This window comes from Vombatus ursinus, unplaced genomic scaffold, assembly GCF_900497805.2.
Source record: "Vombatus ursinus unplaced genomic scaffold, bare-nosed wombat genome assembly UNPS02014789.1, whole genome shotgun sequence".
In the NCBI taxonomy this organism is placed as follows: domain Eukaryota; kingdom Metazoa; phylum Chordata; class Mammalia; order Diprotodontia; family Vombatidae; genus Vombatus; species Vombatus ursinus.
Window position 1 is genome coordinate 5,922,468 of NW_020954567.1, and position 21,250 is coordinate 5,943,717.

At 40.0% G+C, this 21,250-nt stretch overlaps 2 protein-coding genes across 2 annotated transcripts in view; one reads left to right on the plus strand and one right to left on the minus strand.

Moving 5' to 3' along the window:
* Window positions 1-20,741, minus strand: part of GPA33 (glycoprotein A33) — a 38,194-nt gene extending 17,453 nt beyond the window's left edge. The window contains exons 1-3 of the mRNA XM_027868643.1: window positions 20,562-20,741; window positions 5,346-5,500; window positions 3,219-3,435 (exon numbers count right to left, since the gene is read on the minus strand). Coding sequence (XP_027724444.1) covers window positions 3,219-3,435; window positions 5,346-5,500; window positions 20,562-20,604 — 415 coding nt within the window. The 5' untranslated portion in view covers window positions 20,605-20,741. The remainder of the gene's footprint in view (window positions 1-3,218; window positions 3,436-5,345; window positions 5,501-20,561) is intronic.
* Window positions 1-21,250, plus strand: part of DUSP27 (dual specificity phosphatase 27, atypical) — a 57,253-nt gene that overhangs the window by 1,845 nt on the left and 34,158 nt on the right. The window contains exon 2 of the mRNA XM_027868641.1: window positions 19,182-19,315. The gene's annotated coding sequence lies outside the window, so the exon portion shown is untranslated. The remainder of the gene's footprint in view (window positions 1-19,181; window positions 19,316-21,250) is intronic.

Below are 21,250 nucleotides of genomic sequence, written 5' to 3' on the forward strand. Positions count from 1 at the left end.
GGATAAGAGAGATTCTTTTAAAGGGTATGAAATAGAGAGGTAGTAGTTAGAAGTAAACTAGAGGAGGGATGGGGTAAAAAGAGAGGCTAAGAAGGACAATAGTGAGGAAAAATAGGATGGAGGGAAATACACAAATAGTAATTATAATTTCAAATGTGAATGGGATGAATTCACCCATGAAACTGAAACAGATAGCGGAATGGATTAAAAATCAGAATCCAATAATATTCTGCTTAGAAGAAACACATTTTAAAATGACAGATACATACGGTTAAAAAGAAGTGCTGGAGTAGAATGCATTATGCCTTAGCCATATAAAAAATGCTTTAAATCATTATTGATTAGGGAAATACAAATTAAAACAATTTTGAGATCTTATCTCACACCTATCAGATTGGCTAAGATGATAGAAGGGGAAAGCGACAAATATTGGGGGGGATGTGGAAAAATTGCGACCTTAATTCATTGCTGGTAGATCTGTGAGCTGATTCAACCATTTTGAAGAAAGATTTGGAATTATGCCCAAAGAGTTATTAAATTGCCTATAGCCTTTGACCCAGCAATACCACTATTAGGTCTGTTTCCCAAGATGATTAGGGAAAATGGAAAAGAACCTACACGTTCTAATATATTTCTAGCAGCTCTCTTTGTGGTGAAAAAGAACTGGAAATTGCAAAGATGCCCATCAATTGGGGAATGGCTTAACAGATTGTGGTATATGTTCATGATGGAATGTTACTCTGCTTTAAGAAATGATGAGCTCAACGAATTTAGAAAAGCATGGAGGGACTTCCATGAAATAATGAAGATAGAAATGAGCAGAACCAAAAGAACATTGTATACAGTAACAGCAGTATTGTTTTAAGAACAATTCTCAGCAACCAAGTCATTCTATTATAAATACCCAAATTAACCTCAAAGAGTCTATGAAGAGAGATGCTATTTGAATCCAGAAAAAGAACCAACACACACATATATACCCATACACATACACACATATACATACATGCACATATATGTATACATAGATATAGACATAGCTATATTTGTGTGTATATATACATAAATATGTATATGTATATATGTACGTATATATACAGGTTTGTGTCTAATGGTAGCCATCTCAAAGTTTTGGGTGGGAGAGGGAAAAAAAAAGAAAGTTATGTGAGAACTTTGTTGTACATTTGAAACGAATAGCAAGTTGTACATAATAGATCTGCAATCTCAGGCACAATCCTCTGTTTTTCTATTCCACCTTGTTATGGAAATGCTGGTTTTATTTCATAAGTTCAGAATAAAATAAATAAATTTTTAAAAAAGAATTAACACAAGAGTTTATATTTGTTCTTAGTGGCAATAGGGAGCCATGGGAGTTTATTAGGAAAGGGAGTAACATGGTCAGCTCTGTGCTTTAGGAAAATAACCATGGTGACTAAGTGGAGAATGGATTTGAGTGGGGAAATCAAGTAGGGTGTTACTGTAATGATCCAGTCAAGAGACAATGACGGCCTGAGCTGGGGTGGCAGCTGTGTGAGTGGATAGGAGAGGATACACTGGAGAAGAAATGACAAGATGACCAGCTTAAGAGATTTGAGTTAGGGCTGCCAGTTATGTGGTTAACATTAATAGTTTGAATATGAGGCAACTAGGGCATGAATTAGATTAATAACAATGAGATAAGATACTGATGAAAGACTAGAGTTTTGAACCTGAATGACTGAGAGGATCAGTAGAAGGAGAAAATAACATTCATAGTTTATATCATCTGCATCAAATGGTGGCCTTTCTCATGCAGGGTGGAGAAGGAGGGAGGGAGACAGTTCAGAACTTAAAACGTAACAAAAATAAGTCAAATTAAATTTTAAAAAAAGAAAGAGCAGCAGTGCTCAGATTCAGTTCTGCCCTCTGTGACCCTGGGAATGCCACTTGACCTGTATTGGTTTCAGTTTGACAAGATAACCTCTTTAGTTCTTTCCAGCTCAAAATCTATGATTTGGTGATAGTGTGATTGATAAGATTTGGAGAACACCAGTAGATTGGGCCAATCACATGCCTCTCTGCCTCCTTGACCCTACACCTAGTGTCAAATGTATGTCTGTCATTAAGCATTGTTCTAGAAGCACTGGTTTCAGCATGCTCCTGCCTAAACAATTCACCTCCCTTACTTCCTGCTGCCTTGCAGGAAGTCCCCAGTAATGCCCATGCTTCCTTGGATGGGCAAAGTGTCACGGAATCAGCTAAGATTTTAGGTCTGGAGCTGGAAGAGATCTCAGAAATCAGAAATCATCTAGTCTAGCCCTCTCATTTTCTAGATGAATATAGGCCTAGAGAGGTTAAGAGATGAAGGAAGGAAGGAAGGAAGGAAGGAATAAGGAAGGAAGGAAGGAAGGAAAGGAAGGAAGGGAGGGAGGGAAGGAGGGAGGGAAGGAGGGAAGGAAAGGAAGGAAGGAAGGGAGGTAAGGAGGGAAGGAAGGAAAGGAGGGGGGAAGGAAGGGAAGAAGGAAGGAAGGAAAGAAGGAAGGAAGGGAGGGAGGGAAGGAGGGAAGGAAAGGAAGGAGAGAAGAAAAGAGGAAAGAAAAAAGGAAGGCAGGCAGGAAGGGAGGGAGGGGAGAGAGGAGAGAAGAAAGAAGGAAGGCAAGGAGGGAGGAAGGAAGGAAGGAAAGGGAAAGAGAGAAGGCAAGAAATAAGCATTTTTTAAGAGCCTATTATGTCAGGCACTGTGTTAAGAATTTTACAAATGTCATCTCATTTAATCCTCACAACTCTGAGAGGCAGATGCAATTATTATCCTCATTTTTACAGCTGAAAAAACTAAGATAAACAGGTTAAGTGACTTAAACATAGCTAGTAAGTGTCTGAAGTTAGGTTTGAACTCAAGTCTTCCTGACTCCAGGCCCAGCAGCCTCAACTGTGCCATATAGGTGCCTCAGGTAACCCAAGGTCAAACAGGTATTAAGTGGCAGAACTGAGATTCGAACTCAGATCTGCCTAATCCAAACCCAACACTCTTTCCACTATCCTGTGCTGATAAGGATCAGAAGCAGCTCCCCACCAGTTTCCTAGAGCATGGTTTTATATCAGCACAGTGCCAAACATATAGCAGATGTTTCATTAATGTGTGATTTTATTTAAAATCAAATCCCTCTTCTTCGAGGACTACTTCCCCCAAACCTGTGAAAGGGAACAAGAGGATGATGGGAGTAGTCACTGCCTCTCACCCAGAACAATGAGATCCATCCTTGCTTGTCTGTTTCCAGTTAAATCTCCATCAAGCATCAGTAAGCATTCATAGGTCCCATTGTCATCCATGGTCAGCTGACTGATGGTGATGGAGGCATCGTTGGTCTGATAGTTGCCGGACAGGTTGACTCGATTTGTGTACTGATTCCCAAAGTTGTACTGTTGTGAGGAGAAGGACCATACCAGTACCTGACTCTGTAAGGAACAAGGAATGTCATCAACCTCCTGCCCCACCAGGAATGCCCCAGTGCTAAGCTAGGATAGGCAGCTCCCCTCCTCCCAGTTGCCAGCCTTGATTCTTAGCCCTTCTAGGTCCTAGAACCTTGAAGCTTGGAATCAGGTGAAGGTCCAGAAGATGTGAAACTGGAGGAGACCTTAGGCATCAGTGATTTCAAGTCCCTCCTTTTAGATAAGGAAACTGAATTCCAGAAAGGGAAAGTAATTTGTCAAAAGTCACAGCTAGTAAATAGCAGGCTGGAACTGTAAGGCCCAATCCTCTCAAAAAAAATTTTTTTTCTCTACTTCACTGAACTACAGTAATAAAAAGGCATTATCTTAGGGCGCTTGGTTAGCACCTTGTCCACTAGTCACAATAAGTCTTGAATTAAAGTGATTTATCCAGTCTTTTTTTTCTTAATTAGGCAGTTAGTCATTCAATAAACATTTACCAAAAACTTCTATTTCCCAGATGCTGGGGAAATATAAAGTTTAGATAAAGCACAGTCCCATCCCTCATAGAGCCTGCAAACCAGCAGAGTGTTAAGAGACAAACGCTGATAGCTATTTATCAATATTATATAAGTTTTTTAGAGAATTGAAAAAAAAATTCTATCTGAGGTCTGAAGAAAAAGGTCATTTTTTAGGGAGAATCTGGGAAGGCTTCCTGAAGAAACTGGCATTTGAGTTGGGCATTTAAGGAGAAAGAAGAATTGAACAGGTCAGGGACAGGACCCAAACTGTCATATTCTTCTTTCCATCCCCATAACACACAGCATAGTGCCTTGCATAATCACAATGATGATGATAATAATGATAGTTAACATTTATATGGCTTTAAAGTTTTCAAAGTGTGCAATAATTATTATATTTATATAATAATTGTATATGATGATGATGATGATAATAATAATGATGATGATGATGATGATAATTGTTAGGAGTCCAAGTACAGATGGCATGGTATTCAGGTGCGTGGAAGTAGCCAGAATGAATGAACGAATGAATGAGCGGAGGAATGAATAAAAGTGCTTAATAAGTGTTCGTTGAATGAGTCTGTTGTTGAATCAATCAACCTCAAGTGCCAACAAAACCAAAAGAGAACACTCTCTGAAGGTTTTACTCTGCTGTATAGGCCACCACTTTACACTTTCTCTACCAAAGGTGGATTCTCATTTTAATTGAAGACCTTCAACGGGCAAGAGAGAAAGAGAAAGAGATAGACAGATAAAGAGACAGAGACAGACAAATAGACCGACAGAGACACAGAGAGGGAAGAAGGTAGAGGAAGAGAGAGAGACAGAGACACACACACAAAGTCACAGAGACAGAGAGAGACAGAGGGAGGGAGAGAGGAAGAGAGACAGACAGAGACAGACAAAGAGACAGAGACAGACAGAAACAGAGGGAAGGAGGGAGGAAGAGAGAGAGACAGACAGACTGAGAGAGAGACACAGAGACAGAGAGAGAAAGGGAGAAGGAGGGAGGGAAGGAGGAAGAGAGAATACACACTCCAGGTCCCCAGCCAGGACTACCTAAGGCAAAACTGTAAAGCAGGCTCTCCTCGTCATTCGCCTTTCTCACCATACTTCCCAGCTTTGCCCTTCCCTAGACTTCCCTCCCCAAGATACCATCCCTGTCAGGAAAGAAGGCGGAGTATTGGCCTCCTTATTAGTGCTAAAATCAGCATGCAGGTAACAAGATGTTCTGCCTATGTATAATCTTCTCAGGACCTAGCTTATAGTCTTTGGCAGCCACATCTGCAGGTGGAGCTGCCTCACCAAGGTATCCAAGGTGACCTCAGTAGAATTAGGTCAACTTGCCCAAACCTTCTACTTCTCTCAAGCTCTTCTCTTCTCCCACTACTAAGAGTATGTATGGCTTCTTACTGGAGGGTCCGTTAGAGGCTTGTCCCATTGGATGAATCCACTCCTTCCCGCAACTGTGGTGTCATACAAGCATGGGAGTGTGGCACCCTTTCCTTGGGCAACTCGTAGGACCTTCGTAGGTGTTTGCACAGAGATGGTATAAGCTGTTCCCCAGACTGAAATGGAGGGAGAAAGTGAGGTGAGACAAATACGCATAACTGATACATGCCCCTTCCTCTCCAAAACACTTTCAAAGGAGTTCCATGTTTCTGTGAGAGTGGGGTCAATCGCCTTGAGCTACTCTAGGCCAGTAGCCCCAACAGAATCACCACACAATAGCCAGAAAAGATAAAGAGCAAAGTAGATGGTCAGAGCTAAATCCAACATGGGAAAAATAAGGTATTGTCCTAGGATGCCAAAAATGGGGGAGGGAGGATGGAGTGCTTCCTTGGAACTTTGGGGAGAAATGACGGCTTCCTCCTTGGTTGTAATAGAGGAGAGGAAAGCCAGGAATAGTCTGACATGGTCCTTAAGTTTGGGGAGGGCAGATTTCAAAGGGTTCAAAGGGAATATAGGTGTTATACTATTGGCTAAAATTCTACAGGGGAAATCAATGCAAGAGGGATGGGAAGCCCTGAAGAATGAAATTCTGAAGACACAAAAGGAAATAATTCTGACAAACTGGGAAAAAAAATAATTGTCTGAAAGACATAGGTGTGGGTGTCTAGGGAACTCACCTACACGTTAAGATTTTTAAAAGATATATAAAAGAGCCATGAACATAAGGAATAGCAAGTAACATGGAAAAATGGATATGAAATGATTCAAAGTGAAGTAAGCAGAGCCAAGAAACCAAGCTTGACCCCAAAAAAGAGAGGAGACTTTGCAATTCCTTCCCCTTGTGCAGAGTTGGAAGAATATGGGTGTGGACCAAGCAATCAAGCAAGCATTTATTAAACAGTTATTATTAGTCAGGCATTGTGCTAAGCAAGGGAGATACAATGAAAGGCAAAAACAGCCCTTGACTATAAGGAACTTGCCTTCTAAAGGGGGAGAAAAATGTAAATAATGCAGTTGATTGAAGGTCATTTCAGAACAGAAAATAGTAGCAGCTGAGAAAACCAAGAAAGGCATCTGGTAGAAGGTGAAATGTGAGGTGAATCTGGAAGGGAGAGATGAAGATGAGGCAGAGCGCATTCCAAGCATGGGGAAAACAAGTGCAATAGTATGGACCCAATTGACATGGTTTCATGACATTCTCAAGCTCCATTCAACGGCACATGGATTAGTAATAAAGGAGGTAGGTGGTGGGAGTAATGTAGATTTGGGGTTTGTCAAAGTAAGCAAAATGTAATTGGCTGCAGCACAAAAAGGCAAGAGATTTGAGATCAGAGGATGGAGTGGAGTTGAACAGGAGTTAAGAAAAGGAAGGAGGAAGAGTGTAGCCAGTGTTGGGTGATGACCTGGGAAAGAGATGAGGGATGAAGGGAATGGCAGTCAGGGTGAGAACAAAAAATGGGATTGAGTTTGTAAGGCATAGAAAAAGATGGATGATAAATATGAATGGACAAAATAATTTTCTGAGTTCATGAACATGGAACACTTGTGGGTGATGGCAAGATCAAGGTTCTGATGATCTATTTTTGTGTGTAGCAATGGGAAATGAGTAGAATGAGAACCTAGGGAGTCAGAGTATTTGAGAGATCATCAATATGTATGCTGAACTCCCCTAGGATGAGAGCAACAATTGAAATGTTGGATTTCTGTTAGATGGGAATGGTGTATTAGGGTTTACTGAACTGATTATTTCTTGTTCTTTCTTTTTATTATTATATTTTTTATTTATTTTATTATTTAAGAAGAATGATTTTCTGGGGAGAGGAGGACGTGTACATGTATATATGTGTGTATGTATACATATATATGTATAGAGAGAGAGAAAGGGGGAAGAGAGGGGAAATCTATATAGAAATTAAGGTTATGTGAAAACAAAAGATATCAATAATTTAAACATATATATGTATAAACCATTCTGGAAAGCAATCTGGAATTATGTAAGAAAAGTGGTCATTCCCGTTGATCCACACAGAGAGTGCACGCTGGACATACACACTAAGGAGGTCAATGACAACAAAAAAGGCTCCCAATACAGCAAAATATTTCTAGTAGCAACTTTTGGTAGTGGTGAAGAACTGGAAACAGAGTAGATGCCCCCAGAATGGGGAACAGGCTCAACAAACGGCAGCACGTTAATTTAATGGAATATTAATGTGCTATAAAGAGCCATGAACATAAGGAATAGCAAGGAACATGGAAAAATGTATATGAAATGATTCAAAGTGAAGTAAGCAGAGCCAAGAAAACAATATGCAGAATGACTACAACAATGTAAATGAAAAGAAGAACAACAAACAATTGACATTCGATGCCCTGAAATTATGATGACTAAGCTTGGCCCTAAAGAAGATGTATGAGAAGATACCTTCCCTTGGACCTTTAAAGAAGGAGGAAATTGACAATGTTGGGTACTGACATCATAGTTTTTGGATGTCTTAAAGATTAGTTTTGTGGAGATTCTCTCCTTTTCCTTTTTTTCATATTTTATTTAAAGGAATGGCTCTCTGGAAGGAGAGGCCAGGTGGAATATGATGGGAAATCTAGGTGATAGAATAACAAAAGATATCAATAAAATATATTTAAAAAGGAAAATATAAATATATCTTATTTATGTATGTACCAAAGGAAGGAATAAGATCAGGGAACTGAGGATGAATACAGGAATGTGACCCAATGACTGGCAAAGAAAGGTAAGGACAATGAAAAAGGATGTTTTTTAAGTTATAATGGGCAAAGAAGAGGATCAAAGAAGCGTTAGGCCCACTGCTCAGGGTGGATAGGATAGTGAGATCTGACAAAAGGAGGGGGCTGAGCTGTTCCATTGTTATTTTGCTACTGTTTTCTGCCAAGGAAAATAACCTTTGGACTAGAAAGGACAGAACAGAGATGACTAATAGGGAGTTGATTCCCAAGATAAGTGGGGAGCTGGTAAGAGGGCACCTCCATTAGATGCTTTTGATGAGTTCAAGCCACCTGGCTCAGACGAACTATATTTATCCACAGGGTCTGAAAGGACTGGTGGATGTGATTGCAGAGTCACTGTCAGTGGTATTTAAAAGATTATGGAAAATAAGAGTGTTACTGCGGGAGTGAAGAAGACCAAGCGTTGTCCAGATTTTTTGAAAAGGGAAGAAAATAGTATCTGCAAACGAGGCCAACAAGCTTGACTTTGATTCCTGGCTAAATTCTAGAATGAATGGATGAAAAAAGAGAGATGGTTGATGGATGTTTTAAAAAAGTCATAGTCACCAAGAGCCAGCATGGCTTCATTAAGAACAAGTCATGGCAGACTACTCTTATTTCCAGTTTTGACAAGAAACTAAAATAGCCCGGTGAAAGGCTCATTTAATGTTTTATGGAATTGACCCATGCAAAATACACACACTCATGTCATCTTAGCATATACTCTGGGGAAACAAATATTATTCTTCCACATAAGAAAATCCATTTTCACTTAAAAAAAAAAAACAAACCACATTCATAAGGAGGTTGTAGAGAAGGACAAAAGTCTGATGGAGACACCAAATACCTCCAATATATAGTGTTGAGAAGTGCCACTCTTCAGGGCACTCAAGGCATTTCACAGGTACGGCTCCATTTGCCTTCCCAACAGTTTCCTGAGGAAAGAGAGGGGATAAATACAGCCAATGCATGAATGGCTGTTTGGGAGAGGTGGAAAAACAAAGAAAGTCAGATAAGAAGCACCTGTAATGTATACAGGAAGAACAGTGGCTTTAGTGGTTAAATGGAACTGGGACACCAGATTAAAATTTAAAATGTACCGTTGTACATCCCTGGGTTTTTCCCCCATCTCTATACCTTTGCTCATAGCTATTCTCTGCACCTGTTTTCCCTCTCCTCTCTTTACTTGTCATCCTTTAAGACCCAACTCAAATGCCATTTCCTTCACAGGAAGAAAAGAAACAAGCATTTCTTAAACACCTACTATGTGCCAGGCATGTGTTCAAAGATTTACAATTATTATCTCACTTGATCCTCATAACAACCCTGGGAGACAGGTGCTATTCTCCTCAGTTTATGGATGATGAAACTGAGGCTGACAGAGGTTAAGCGATTTGGCCAGGGCCACATAGTAAATGTCTGAGACAGGATTTGAACTCAAGTCCTCATGACAGGTCCAGCACTTGATCCAGGGAGCCACCAGCTGCCTCTAGGCCTTCTCTAATTTACTTCTATCTTGGTAATGACCATTCTACTCACAAGGCACTTTTGTAGGTACTTCTCTAATGTTTTTTTCTGAAATAGTATGTATTATAATTATGTGTGTTTGTATCTAATGCTCCTACATAAAGTGAGGATGGGTCTGTCTAAACTTTGTGTCTCCTTCCAGCCTAACTCAGTGCTTTGCATACGGTAGGTGCTTAGCTGATGCTGGTTGAAATGATATAAAATGAAATTAATTGAATTGAACTGAAGACACTTCCCAAAGAGCTCCAAGTTCTTTGATGACTTGACTTCCTTGAGCACCTACCCATACCTTTGGAGTTTGGATTCAAATCCTTTTGTTCCTTACACTACAGTGCCTGGCACGTAGTAGGTATTTAATAAATACGTATTGACTGACTTTACTTCTCTAGGCCTCAGTTTGCCTCCCACTCTGTAAAATGAAAAAACTGGACAGGATGATCTCTAAACTGTTTCACCTTTAAATTATATCACCCTAGGTCACACCCATACTGGATAATTATGATTCATGGGACCAGGAAACAAAGGAGGAATCACTGGGGCAATGGGGCTCATTACAGTGTGGGGACCAAAGGTCATTACACATTTAGAAAGGAAAAAGAGAGGGAGGGAAAGGGGTAGAATGAAAGGGAAAATTGGTGGGGCCCCACTCACCAGGGCAACTTTAAATCCATCTTAGCAGTCAGAGAGAAAATGGAGAATTCATAGGAGCAGAAATGGAGGCCACACAGCAGTTTCACAAGCAAAGAAAAGCCATAGTTGTTTTATTACAGGAGATAAAATGGGAACAAAGCTGATCTTCTGTCCTTTCCATAGTATGGGACTAGCCTTAATCACTGAATGGGTGTTGCCTCAGTCAAACTGAAACCTGTTAAAGACCTTATCGTAAAAATACCAAGGTCTCTCACTGCATCCAGGGCCATCTTCCAACGTCCTGATCTATATCTTCCCACTGGACCCTGATGGCACCAGAAAAGAAAGTGAGACTGGTGACTTTGCACAGCCCTCCTTCACTTAAATCCAATTCACTTGCAAGTCATGGCATCCCCTCCTTGATGTCATGGTCCTCCTCTTCAAGAACGAAGGACAAACAACAGTAGGGAACAGGAATTTGCCCAAATGGGACATTTTAAAGGGCAATAAAATACTTTTTACATCTCCCTAAACATTTCCTTTTCCTCTCCTTTTAGCCCCACCTTATATTCTCACCTAGCTTGACATTCTCATTGTGAATCAGGAAATCATTGAACCCATGGAAGGCAACCTGCAGATCAGCTAATCCAGCCTTCCTCCCAGTGCAGGGATCTAATCTGCAAAATCCTGAACCCACAGCCACATAACCTGTTTGAAAACTAGCAGTGAGATCTCACTACTTTAGGAGGAAGAACTGAAGTAATAATGATGGTGATGATAATAACTAGCATTTCTATAGTACATTAAGGTTTACAAAATGCTTTACATTTATCTCATTTTATCCTCACAACAACTCGAGGAGGTAGGTGCTATTATTATCCATCTCTTTTTTACAGATGAGGAAACTGAGGCAGACAGTGGTTAAATGACTTGCCCAAAATCTCACAACTAGCAAGTGCCAGGTCTTCCTTACTCCAGGGCCAGCACTCTATCCAATGCAACACCTAGCTGCCTCTATAACATCTTTCCGGACAAAATGTACAGATGTCCTTGATCTGATGCTTAATCCATGATTAAATTATCTTAAACCCTAAGGAAAGAACACTGAAGTCAGCTTATTGGACAAAGTGCTGAACTTCAGTTTAAATCTTTTCTCAAACACTGATTAGCTGTGCCGTCCTGGGCAAGTCACTTAAACACTCTCAGCCTCAGTTTCCTCATCTGTAAAATAAGGATAATTAATAGAGGTGATGTGAAGATCAAATAAGGTAACAGATAACACACTTTGCAAACCTTAATGTGCTGCATAAATGCTAACTTTTAGCATCATCTGCTTTACTCTACTCAGGAAGCTGCCTTCACACCCCTCACCTAGATGATTGCATCAGACACCTGCTTGGTTTCCTGGCTTCAAGCCTCTCCCCATTCTTGCCCATCCTCTACACTGCTACCAAAGTGATTTTCCTTAATCATATATCTGATCATGTTACCTCTCTACTTAATAAATGCAAGTAACTCCAGATTGCCTCTAGTATTGAATACAAAGATCTCTGTTTGACTTTTAAAGTCCTTCGCAGCCTTTCCCCAGCCCATCTTTCTGTCCTCATCGCCTATTGCTTTGCTTCCACACTTTGGGACCAGCCAAACTGGCCTGTGTTCCTCAGACACGTGCCACTCATGGTCTCCTGTGATCTCCTGTCTCCACACCTTTCCCCTCTGCTGGAATGCTCTTCTTTCTTGTCCCCACCTCATAGGATTCGTGTCTTCCTTCAAGATGTATGACTGCCTATAACGAAGTCATGCTAGGGCCCTCCCTCTCAAATTAGCCTATAGTTAGATACTCTGTATTTATTTCCTTTATATTTATTCTGTACATATTTTTATAGAAAAGCAGCATGGCGTAGCATATGGAGAGTTGGCTTTGCAGCCACGAAGACCTGGATTCAGATCTGGTACTGGCTGTGTGACCCCAGACAAGTGGCTTAACCTCTCAGGTGTCTACCTCTCTAAGACTAAATGACACAGAGAAGGTGTCCACCTACAGTGGCAAAGAAGTTCCTCCCTAGGGAGATCCTACAATGATGAAATTACAGTTCTGGTCCCTATCCCTATTTTATATATATATATAAGTACACATATACATATATACACATACACGTGCACATATATATATATACACATGTGCATATGTATGTATACATATTATGAAAACATATAGTTACATATATGTGTATATAAAATGCATACATACATATATATACAGAAATAGGCAATTAATTGACTAGTGGATAGAGTATTATACTTGGAATCAGGAAGTCCTAAGTTTAAATCTGGCCTCACATGCTTACTAGATGTGTGACTAGGGGGAGGTCATTTGACCACTCTCAGCCTTAGTTTCTTCACCTGTAACATGAAAATAACATCTACCTTCCCAGGGCTGTTATGAGGAGAAAATGAGATAATATTTGTAAAGTACTTTGTAGACCTTAAGGCCCTATAGAAACTTACTATTATTATTATATGTACATATGTTCTCCCTCATTAGAAAATAAGTTCCTTGTGAGTAGAGATTGCTTCATTCATTTTATCTCCATCTTCAGTGCATGGCACAGTGCCTAGCACATAGTAGGTGCTTATTAAATGCTTGTTGACTGAATGATTGACTGAGTAACCATGGGCAAGCCACTTAGTTTTCCTGGGCCCCAGTTTCTTCAACTCTAAAGGGAAGAGATTGCCCTTTATATAGGGCAATATATATATATTGCCATATATATATATATATTGCCATATATATATATATATATATATATATATATAATTTGAAAGATCCTTTGACTCTCAGAGATCCTATAACCTTGTGGCTTTGAGCTTTTTGTGGCAGCAGATTGTCAGTGTGATATTGAATGAAGGGGCAATGTTGAATCTGGTGAAGATAAGACCTGATAGGGTCTTCAAGTATTGTAAGGGCTGTGGAATTAGCTGAATTAGATTTATTGTTTTACTGAGCTCTAGAGAGAAAAAAAATTAGGGTAGAATGGGTAGAAGCTTTGAAGAGACAAATTAAATCCTGAAGTCAGAAGGAACTTCCCCAAAACAAAAGCTAACCCAAATTTGTTTAACCAAAATGGTGTACCTTGGGAGGTAGTGGTGTTCTCCTAACTTGAGGTTTTCAAGCAAGAGCTATGTGACTACCTGTTCAACAGAGTAAGCTAGCTGACACAGTAGATGGTGTTGGACCTAGAGTTCCAGAATACCTGAGTTCAATTCTGGCCTCAAGCACTTATTAGCTGTGTAACCCTGGACAAATCATTTAACCTCTATCTCCCTCTTCTCCATCTGTAAAATGGGGATAATAATAGCAAATAGCACCCACCTCCCAAAGTTGTTAAGAGGATAAAATGCACTAATGTTGTGAAGTGCTTTGCTAACTTTAAAACACTGTATCAATAAATGCTAATTGTTGTTGTTATCATTGTCTTAAAGATGAGATTGTCGTTCAGTTATGGGTTGGACAAGATGGTCTCTAAGGGCCTTTCCAACTCTTAGATTCTCTGTCAACCAAAAAAGCTCATTTGATTTTAGCTTCCGTTAATAGACAGTATTCAGAATTAGAAAGATGATGTACCAAATGTATTCTATTGTGCTCAGACCACATTTGGAGTGTTTAGTTCTGGATGCCATATTTTGGGAAGGATGATGGCAAGCTGGAGCATGGGCAAAGGAAGGTGATCAGGATAGTAAAGGGACTCAAAACTATAGTGAAGGTGTTTAATTTGAAGAAGAGAAGATGTAAACTCTGGGATAGTATAGTGGAATGAATATTCGATTTGGAGAGAAAGGAATGTGTTTGAATTCCAGCCCATTCACTATTTTTGGTGAATTCACCTTAGGCAAATCACTTCACTTTTTCTATCTTTACTTTTAGTCTAGGAGGGGACAGAACATGATAATATGATGTCTAAGATCCCTAACTTTAGAACTCATCTATGTTACTAGGTATTTGAAAGGTTGTCATTTTTAAAAGGAATGAGATTACTTGACCCCCAGAGGGTAGAATGAGGACTAATGGATAGGAGCGATGGGAAAGCAGATTATAGTCCAATGTAAGAAATTTTTAATAATTAAATGTTTATAGTTCTTAATAACTAAATCTATCTAAAACTAGAATGGGCTCCTTTGGGAAATGGTCTATTCCTAGTTACTGAAAGCCTTCAAGCAGAGTCTGGATGATCATTTGTTGGGTCTGATGTTCATACATTAATGCTTAATGTATGAACTGGACCAGAGAACTTCTAGGACATTTCCAAGTCTTAGATCCATATTCCTTTGGGTCAGTATTGAAAGGGTCCTTTAAAAGTACAAATATTATCTAGCAGAATGAGTATCATAAGCTATTGCTGCCCATTGGTACTTTAGCACAAATTATTTTGTTAAATTATTGCCTTTTACCCTTTTACCTACCAAGGCCCTAGAAATGGGCCACCAAAACTATTTATTAAATACTTATTATTATGATAGTTTGAGTTCTGATAGATTAAGAAAGATGAGTCACTGTTCAGAGCTCTGATACAGGGAGACAGATTAAGAAACATGAGTAACTGTCTAGAAAGGCAGGCCCAGCTGGGCTCCTGCGGTTGGGAGTTCTACACACCCAGGGCAACCCAAAGGTATTAGTCACTGGGCACCAGCGATATAGGGAGTGAGGAGGACAAAGCCAAAGGGCCTAGAGAGGTGAAATTGATTTTCACTTTCATAATTTTTCATTAGGCCAGTCTTGCTACCCCATGAAATGCATAGGTACTGCAAAAAAGGGAATGTGACACCGTATCAGGAACCCTTCCATGTAGAATCAGCTCCCTGAGTTGTATTTCAGAGAAAGAGGGGGAGGAATTTCCAGGTACAGCAGATTTGGAAGGAAGAGGACCAATTGTGTCGGGACAGGATTAAGGATTGTGCATGTAAGCAAGATTTCCTGATATAAGAGGCAAAGAAGTCCATGTCTCAGGAGCCAACTCTAGTTGTAACTCCCCCATTTGGCCAGCCCCGGTGACTCCAGCTATAGTTGCTCTTTCCATCTTTCAATTCCTATGGCACTTATTGAGCTTTTGTGATGGGCTTTTGGCTTATCACTAAAAATTACTACACAATGATATGTAATTAGTCCAATAATGGAGCACAGAATGGTTGAGTGACTGGCCTAAGATGGCTTACATAATAAGTGGTAAAGCCAAGATTTGAACTCGGGCTCTCTTTCCAGGCTGCCTCTTCAGATCCCTTATAATTTGTAAAAAAAAACAAAAAAAAACAATAAAAAACCCAACTATTAAAAGACTTTATTGCCTCACCTGGGACTGAGCTAAGATTATGTAACATCTAACACAGTCATTTTCAAAAAAACTGCATAGCTCACTTTTCCTTCTCACACTCACGCCTTTCTTCCACTAGGGAAAGGAATGATGTACCCAGATAGACCCAACCCCCGAGGCCACATGTTCTACCTCTGGAAGGAAAACAGAAATTGTGAGTGGGTGGGGGATATTTCACCCTGGGGCCCAAGTTGGGCTGCCCTGGCTCAGAAGACTTGCCTCCCTGGGAAAGACCTTGTCCCTCAGGAGGCAGGGAAATCTCCCAAGAACTGGTTCCACGGGCTGAGTTCACCTACAGGTCACATGCCTTCTGGCTGCACGTAAACAATTTTTTAAAAAGTCATTTCAATTCCTTTTAGTCATCCCTGAGGTTGTAGGTAGGTAAGAAGGGCTTAGGGGAAGTGAAAGATGAAGGGAGGATTCCAAGCTAGTTATAAGAGAGGATCACAGGTTCAGGAGATAGGGATGGTCATTTGCCTTCCATCTCTAGGGCCTGAGGCTCAATCTTTTAAAAATCCTCCCAATCTTTTCCAGGATTTGCTCACAATCTTGACTCATTCCTGAGCTTCATTTCTTCCCAGATTTATGGAAGGGTGGGGTATAGACTCAACCTGAGTTATTTCATTTTTCCCTTCACTATCCTCAGATTTCCAGCTATCATATTACACCCCCATGCTAGGTGTAGGCAGGAATTTGTTGGATAAATGAATGAGTTAATGGGCTTATAGAATGAATGAATGAATGAATCATAGGATCATAAAGTATGAAAACAGAAAGGGACTTTAGAGTTTATCTAGTCCAACCCATTCATTTTATAGATGAAGGAATTTGGGGCTCAGAGAAGAGAGTGAATAAAAAAGCAAAACGTCCTCTCTTGGGCTGCAAAGAAGGAGGCTTAGGTGTTGTAACAAGCATTGAATGTAGGTGAAGCAAAGTATTTAGGGCAAGCCAAGATGCTGGATTAGAGCAACACTCAGTAGAGCTCTCCCAACATTCCCCTCTAAACAACTTTAAAATAATGTCTCAAATTGAATTCTGGAGTGCCACAGCCAACAAAAGGTGAAAGTGAGACATTCTTCTAGCCCATGACAACTTAGAAGGTCAGAAAGAGAGATCTGTGACATGGGGGAGGAGGCTGACCCAGAGCCCACACAGATGAAACACCAGTGGTGGGACTAGGTCTTAGTCTCTGCCAACACCTTGGAGAGCTCTCAAGCCAGAGATGGTAAGGGGAACTGGCAACTGGTCAGAAAGAGATTACAAGAGGACCTCTGTGATAGCACAGGTTGCAAGACTGGATGCTATTTGGCAACTCCAATGCCTATACCCACTTCTGGGTCATAGTTCAAGTGTGGAAAGGAGTGCTTTTGGTCAAGGGGAAGCAGTATCACTTTCTGTCACAAGGGTTTAGAGACCCTGAGGAATCATATCACTTTTGGCCCTAAGGAAATAGGGGTCCTGAGTAGTATCATTTCTGCTTCCAAGGGATTAGGAACCCTTCCTGGGTAAGGACCAGAGTGAAGACCAGGAGAACAAGGACCACACCTCTCCCCAGATCAATACACCAAAAACTTTCAAACCCCCAGAACTAGCTCTGAAGACACCAGTTTGAAAAACTTGAGGCTTGAGATAGTGCCCCTCCTCTCCCCATGCTACAGGAACAGAGCCCAACTTTAACATAAAGTTCAAAATCAAGAAATAGGGTGGAAAAAGGAACAAGCGAAAGCAAAAAACAAAAAACAAACAAAAAACAAAACCCTGACCTGACCCTTCCCTAGTGACAGGGAAGATCAAGACACAAACTCAGAAGAGGACAATGAAGTCAAAACAGCTACAAGCAAAAGTCTCAAAGGAAAAAATGTTAATTGGACACAAACCAAATGAAAACGATTTTCAAAATCAAATAAGAGTGGTAGAGTAAAAAATAGGTAAAGAAATGAGAGCAAAGGAAGCATATGAAAGGACAATTAACAGCTTGGTAAAAGAGGCACAAAAATAATAAAGAAAATATCTTAAAAAACAGAATTAGCCAAATGGAAAAAGAGGCACAAAAGCTTTCTGCACGTCCTTAGACCATTTATCAACTGGGTAATGGCTCTTATTTTTTTTTTTTTTTACATATTTGGCTCAGTTCCCTGTGTATTTGAAAATGAGGCTTTTATCAGAGACACTTGCTGTGAAATGTCTGCGCCCCCCCATCTAATTTCCTGTTTTCCTTCTAATTTTGGCTGCATTAGTTTTGTTTGTGTAAAAGCTTTTTAATTTCTTGTCATCAAAATTATCCATTTTGCTTCCTGTTATCCTGCCTATCTCTTCTTTGGTCATAAGCTCTTCCCTTTCCCGTAGAACTGACAGGCATATTTTTCTATGCTACTCTAATTTACTTATGATATCACCCTTTATGTCTAAACCATTTATTCATTTTGATCTTATCTTGGTATATGGTGTGACATGTTGTTCTATGCCTACTTTCTGGCAAATTGCTTTCCAGTTTTCCCAGCAATTTTTGTCAAATGGTGAGTTCTTACCCCAAAAGGTTGGATATTTTGGTTTGATAAACCATAACACTAGATCACTAAGGTCATTTACTAACTTATTCCACTGATCCACCACTCTATTTCTTAACCAATGCCAGATTTTTTCATAATTACTGCCTTGTAATATAGTTTGAAATCTGGTGCTGCTAGGCCACCTTTCTTCACATTTTTTTTCCATTGATTCCCTTGATATTAACAGGCAGTTTTCTAATTCACAACTCCACCATTCTGAAGAACAATTTGTAATTATGTCCAAAGGACTAAAAAACTGTGCATACCTTTTGACCCAGCAATACCATTACCGGTTTATATCCCAAAGAGATCAAAGAAAAAGGAAAAGGACCTATCTGTGCAAAAATATTTATAGTAGCTCTTTTTGTGGTGGCAAAGAATTGGAAATTGAGGGAATGGCCTTCAATTGGGGAATGACTGACCAATGACTAACCCTATGGTATATGATTGCGATGGAATACTACTTTGCTGTAAGAAATGATTGAGCAGGGTGGTTTCAGGGGAAGACATATATGAACTCATGCAAAGAGAAGTGAGCAGAACCAGGAGAAAATTGTACACAGTAGCAGCAATAGCAAGGATGATCAATTGTAAAAGACTTAGCTAATCTATGTTGGATATAACGATCCCAGACAATCCTGAAGGACCCATGATGTAAGATGCTATCCACCTCCAGAGAAGGAACTGATGAACTCTGAGTGCAGATTAAAGCGTACTTTAAAATTTTTCTCTATTTTTCTGTTTTGTTGGTGTTTGGGTTTTCTTTTACAACATGACTAACATGGAAATGTGTTTTGCATGACTTCACATATTTAATCAATATTAAATTTCTTGTCTTCTCAAGAAGGGGGGAGATTTTGGGAGAGAGGGATAGAATTTTGGAACTCAAAATGTAAAAAAAAATGAATGTTAAAATTTTCTTACATCTAATTGGGAAATGTTTAATGAAATTATATGTATGTGTGTGTTGGTTTTTTTTTTTAAAGGATGCAGGTGAAATCACTCTCCCAGCCTCTTAGAAGGATTTGATCTGATTAAGACCTGAGAAGTCTAAGGTTATCCTATTTATATTCACAGAAGAACAAGTCTCTAAAACAAACCCTTCAATTTGGTCACAAGTGTAAGTTTGTTCATTACAACAAATTAACCCCAGAGGTAGGTGGCACAGTGAGTAAGAGTGGGAATCAGGAAGACCTGAATTCAAATCCTGCCTCAAACACTTGCTAGATGTGTGAACCTGGGCACATCACATAATCTCTGCTTGCCTCAGTTTCCTCATCTGTAAAATGGAGATAATAAAAGCACCTACCTTTTAGATTTGTTGTAAGGATCCAATGAAACATATCTACAGTACTTTCCAATTCTTAAAGCACTATTTAAATGCTAGTTATTTTTATTATTATTATTATTGTTGCTATGGATTGAGAACTGAAAAAGACCTTAAATATCATCTAGTTCAATTTCCACATTTTTACAAATGGGAAAACTGAGGCCCACAGGGGTTAAGTGACTTGCCCAAGGTCACAAAAATAGTAAGAGGTAGTCAGAACTAGAACCCAAGATCTAGTGTTGATCCCTTCCCTCCTTTTTTCACCATTGGACATCTCTATAGGATGACTGGTATCAAAGTCTTGGGACTTTCTGTCCTCTTTCTAACTCCTCCGTGACTTCTACAGTATCCTCAGACAAAATGGGCCCCACAATTCATAACTTCTCTTTTTAAAAGAAAATCCTTCTCAACAAAAGGTTCTCTTCCTTGTTCTGCCAAAGTCTTGCTCAAGAGCGCTGGGCCTCTTACTTCGCCCCATAAATCCTTACCTTCCTTCCCCTTAGGGCCTGTGTGGAATAACGGCTAGAGAACTGGTCTCCAATTCAGGAAGACCCAGGTTCAAGACCCATCTCTGATACTTTTGGCCAAGGTGACCCTGGGGAAGTTGTCCCAGACAACTCTCTAAGACAGTAAGGTGCCCGTCTATATCAGTAGAAGTTACAGTACCTAGGAAATCACAATTCCAGTTTAGAAAGACAAACAAACAATTCTATCCATAATTTAAAAAATAAAAAAAAAACATTCCTTTCTGTCTCTCCTTAGGCCTTTGAAAGCAGTTACTGAAATGCTAGCCTGTTTGCCATGCAAGATGAAGACCTCAGAGTGATTTTTACTAGAAAGCACATGAGAAACATTCCATTACTAGTAATGGACTTGCATTGAGGTTTCTGGTCTATCGAGAAATAGCAAAAATCTCCTTTTTCCTTTCTACTGAAAGAAGGGCAGAGAAGACACCCAGGCTGCACCCTGCATGCCAACCACCTCTTTTCCCCCCGCTATTGCTCCTAGACAAGGGAAGATCATGATATTTACTCACGAGCTGAGAGAATGAAGAACAGGGGTCTCATTTTGCCCACCATGGTCTCTCACTTTATCACAAATCCGTCTCAAACCTGGGGCAGGAAGTCAGTCAAGTCAAAGGAGCTTTTAGCCTGTTAAGGCCTGACAAGTTAGATGGATTCCCTCTTCCTCTCTTCACTTCCCTCTTAACTGTTCCCTCCCCTGCCCCTGGACTGACAGGTGTACTCTCCTGTGACGCTGGACTTTACCCACCCACCCCACCTTCTCCTACATGAGTAGATCTTGGCTTCCTCCTTCCTGCTATCTGGTTTCAGTTATATACAGGTATACAAATGTCATTGATGCTTCATCCACAAAGGTTGGGATTTGTTTATTGCTAGCAGGAAATTGTTCTCATGCAATGAAAAGAGAATTACCTGCACAGAAAGGTTTCTCAGCCACAATAAGATGTTGGGTGTTTCCCTCTAGGACTGAAAAATTTCAAAGCCCCATGCACCTCCCTTACTAAAATGCCCACTTGCGGGGAATGGAGCATGCGTGGCCTCATGGAGGTGAGACAAGGAAAAGAAGAGATTAATATCACTCATTCTACGGCTCAATTCTTCCGTGAAGCACCTTCTGAGTTTATGAGTAGGAGCTAAGGATAAGAGAAAGTAGAGGTACTTGTTTCACTGACAAGAAAAAAAGGAAAAGGACCATTTCTCA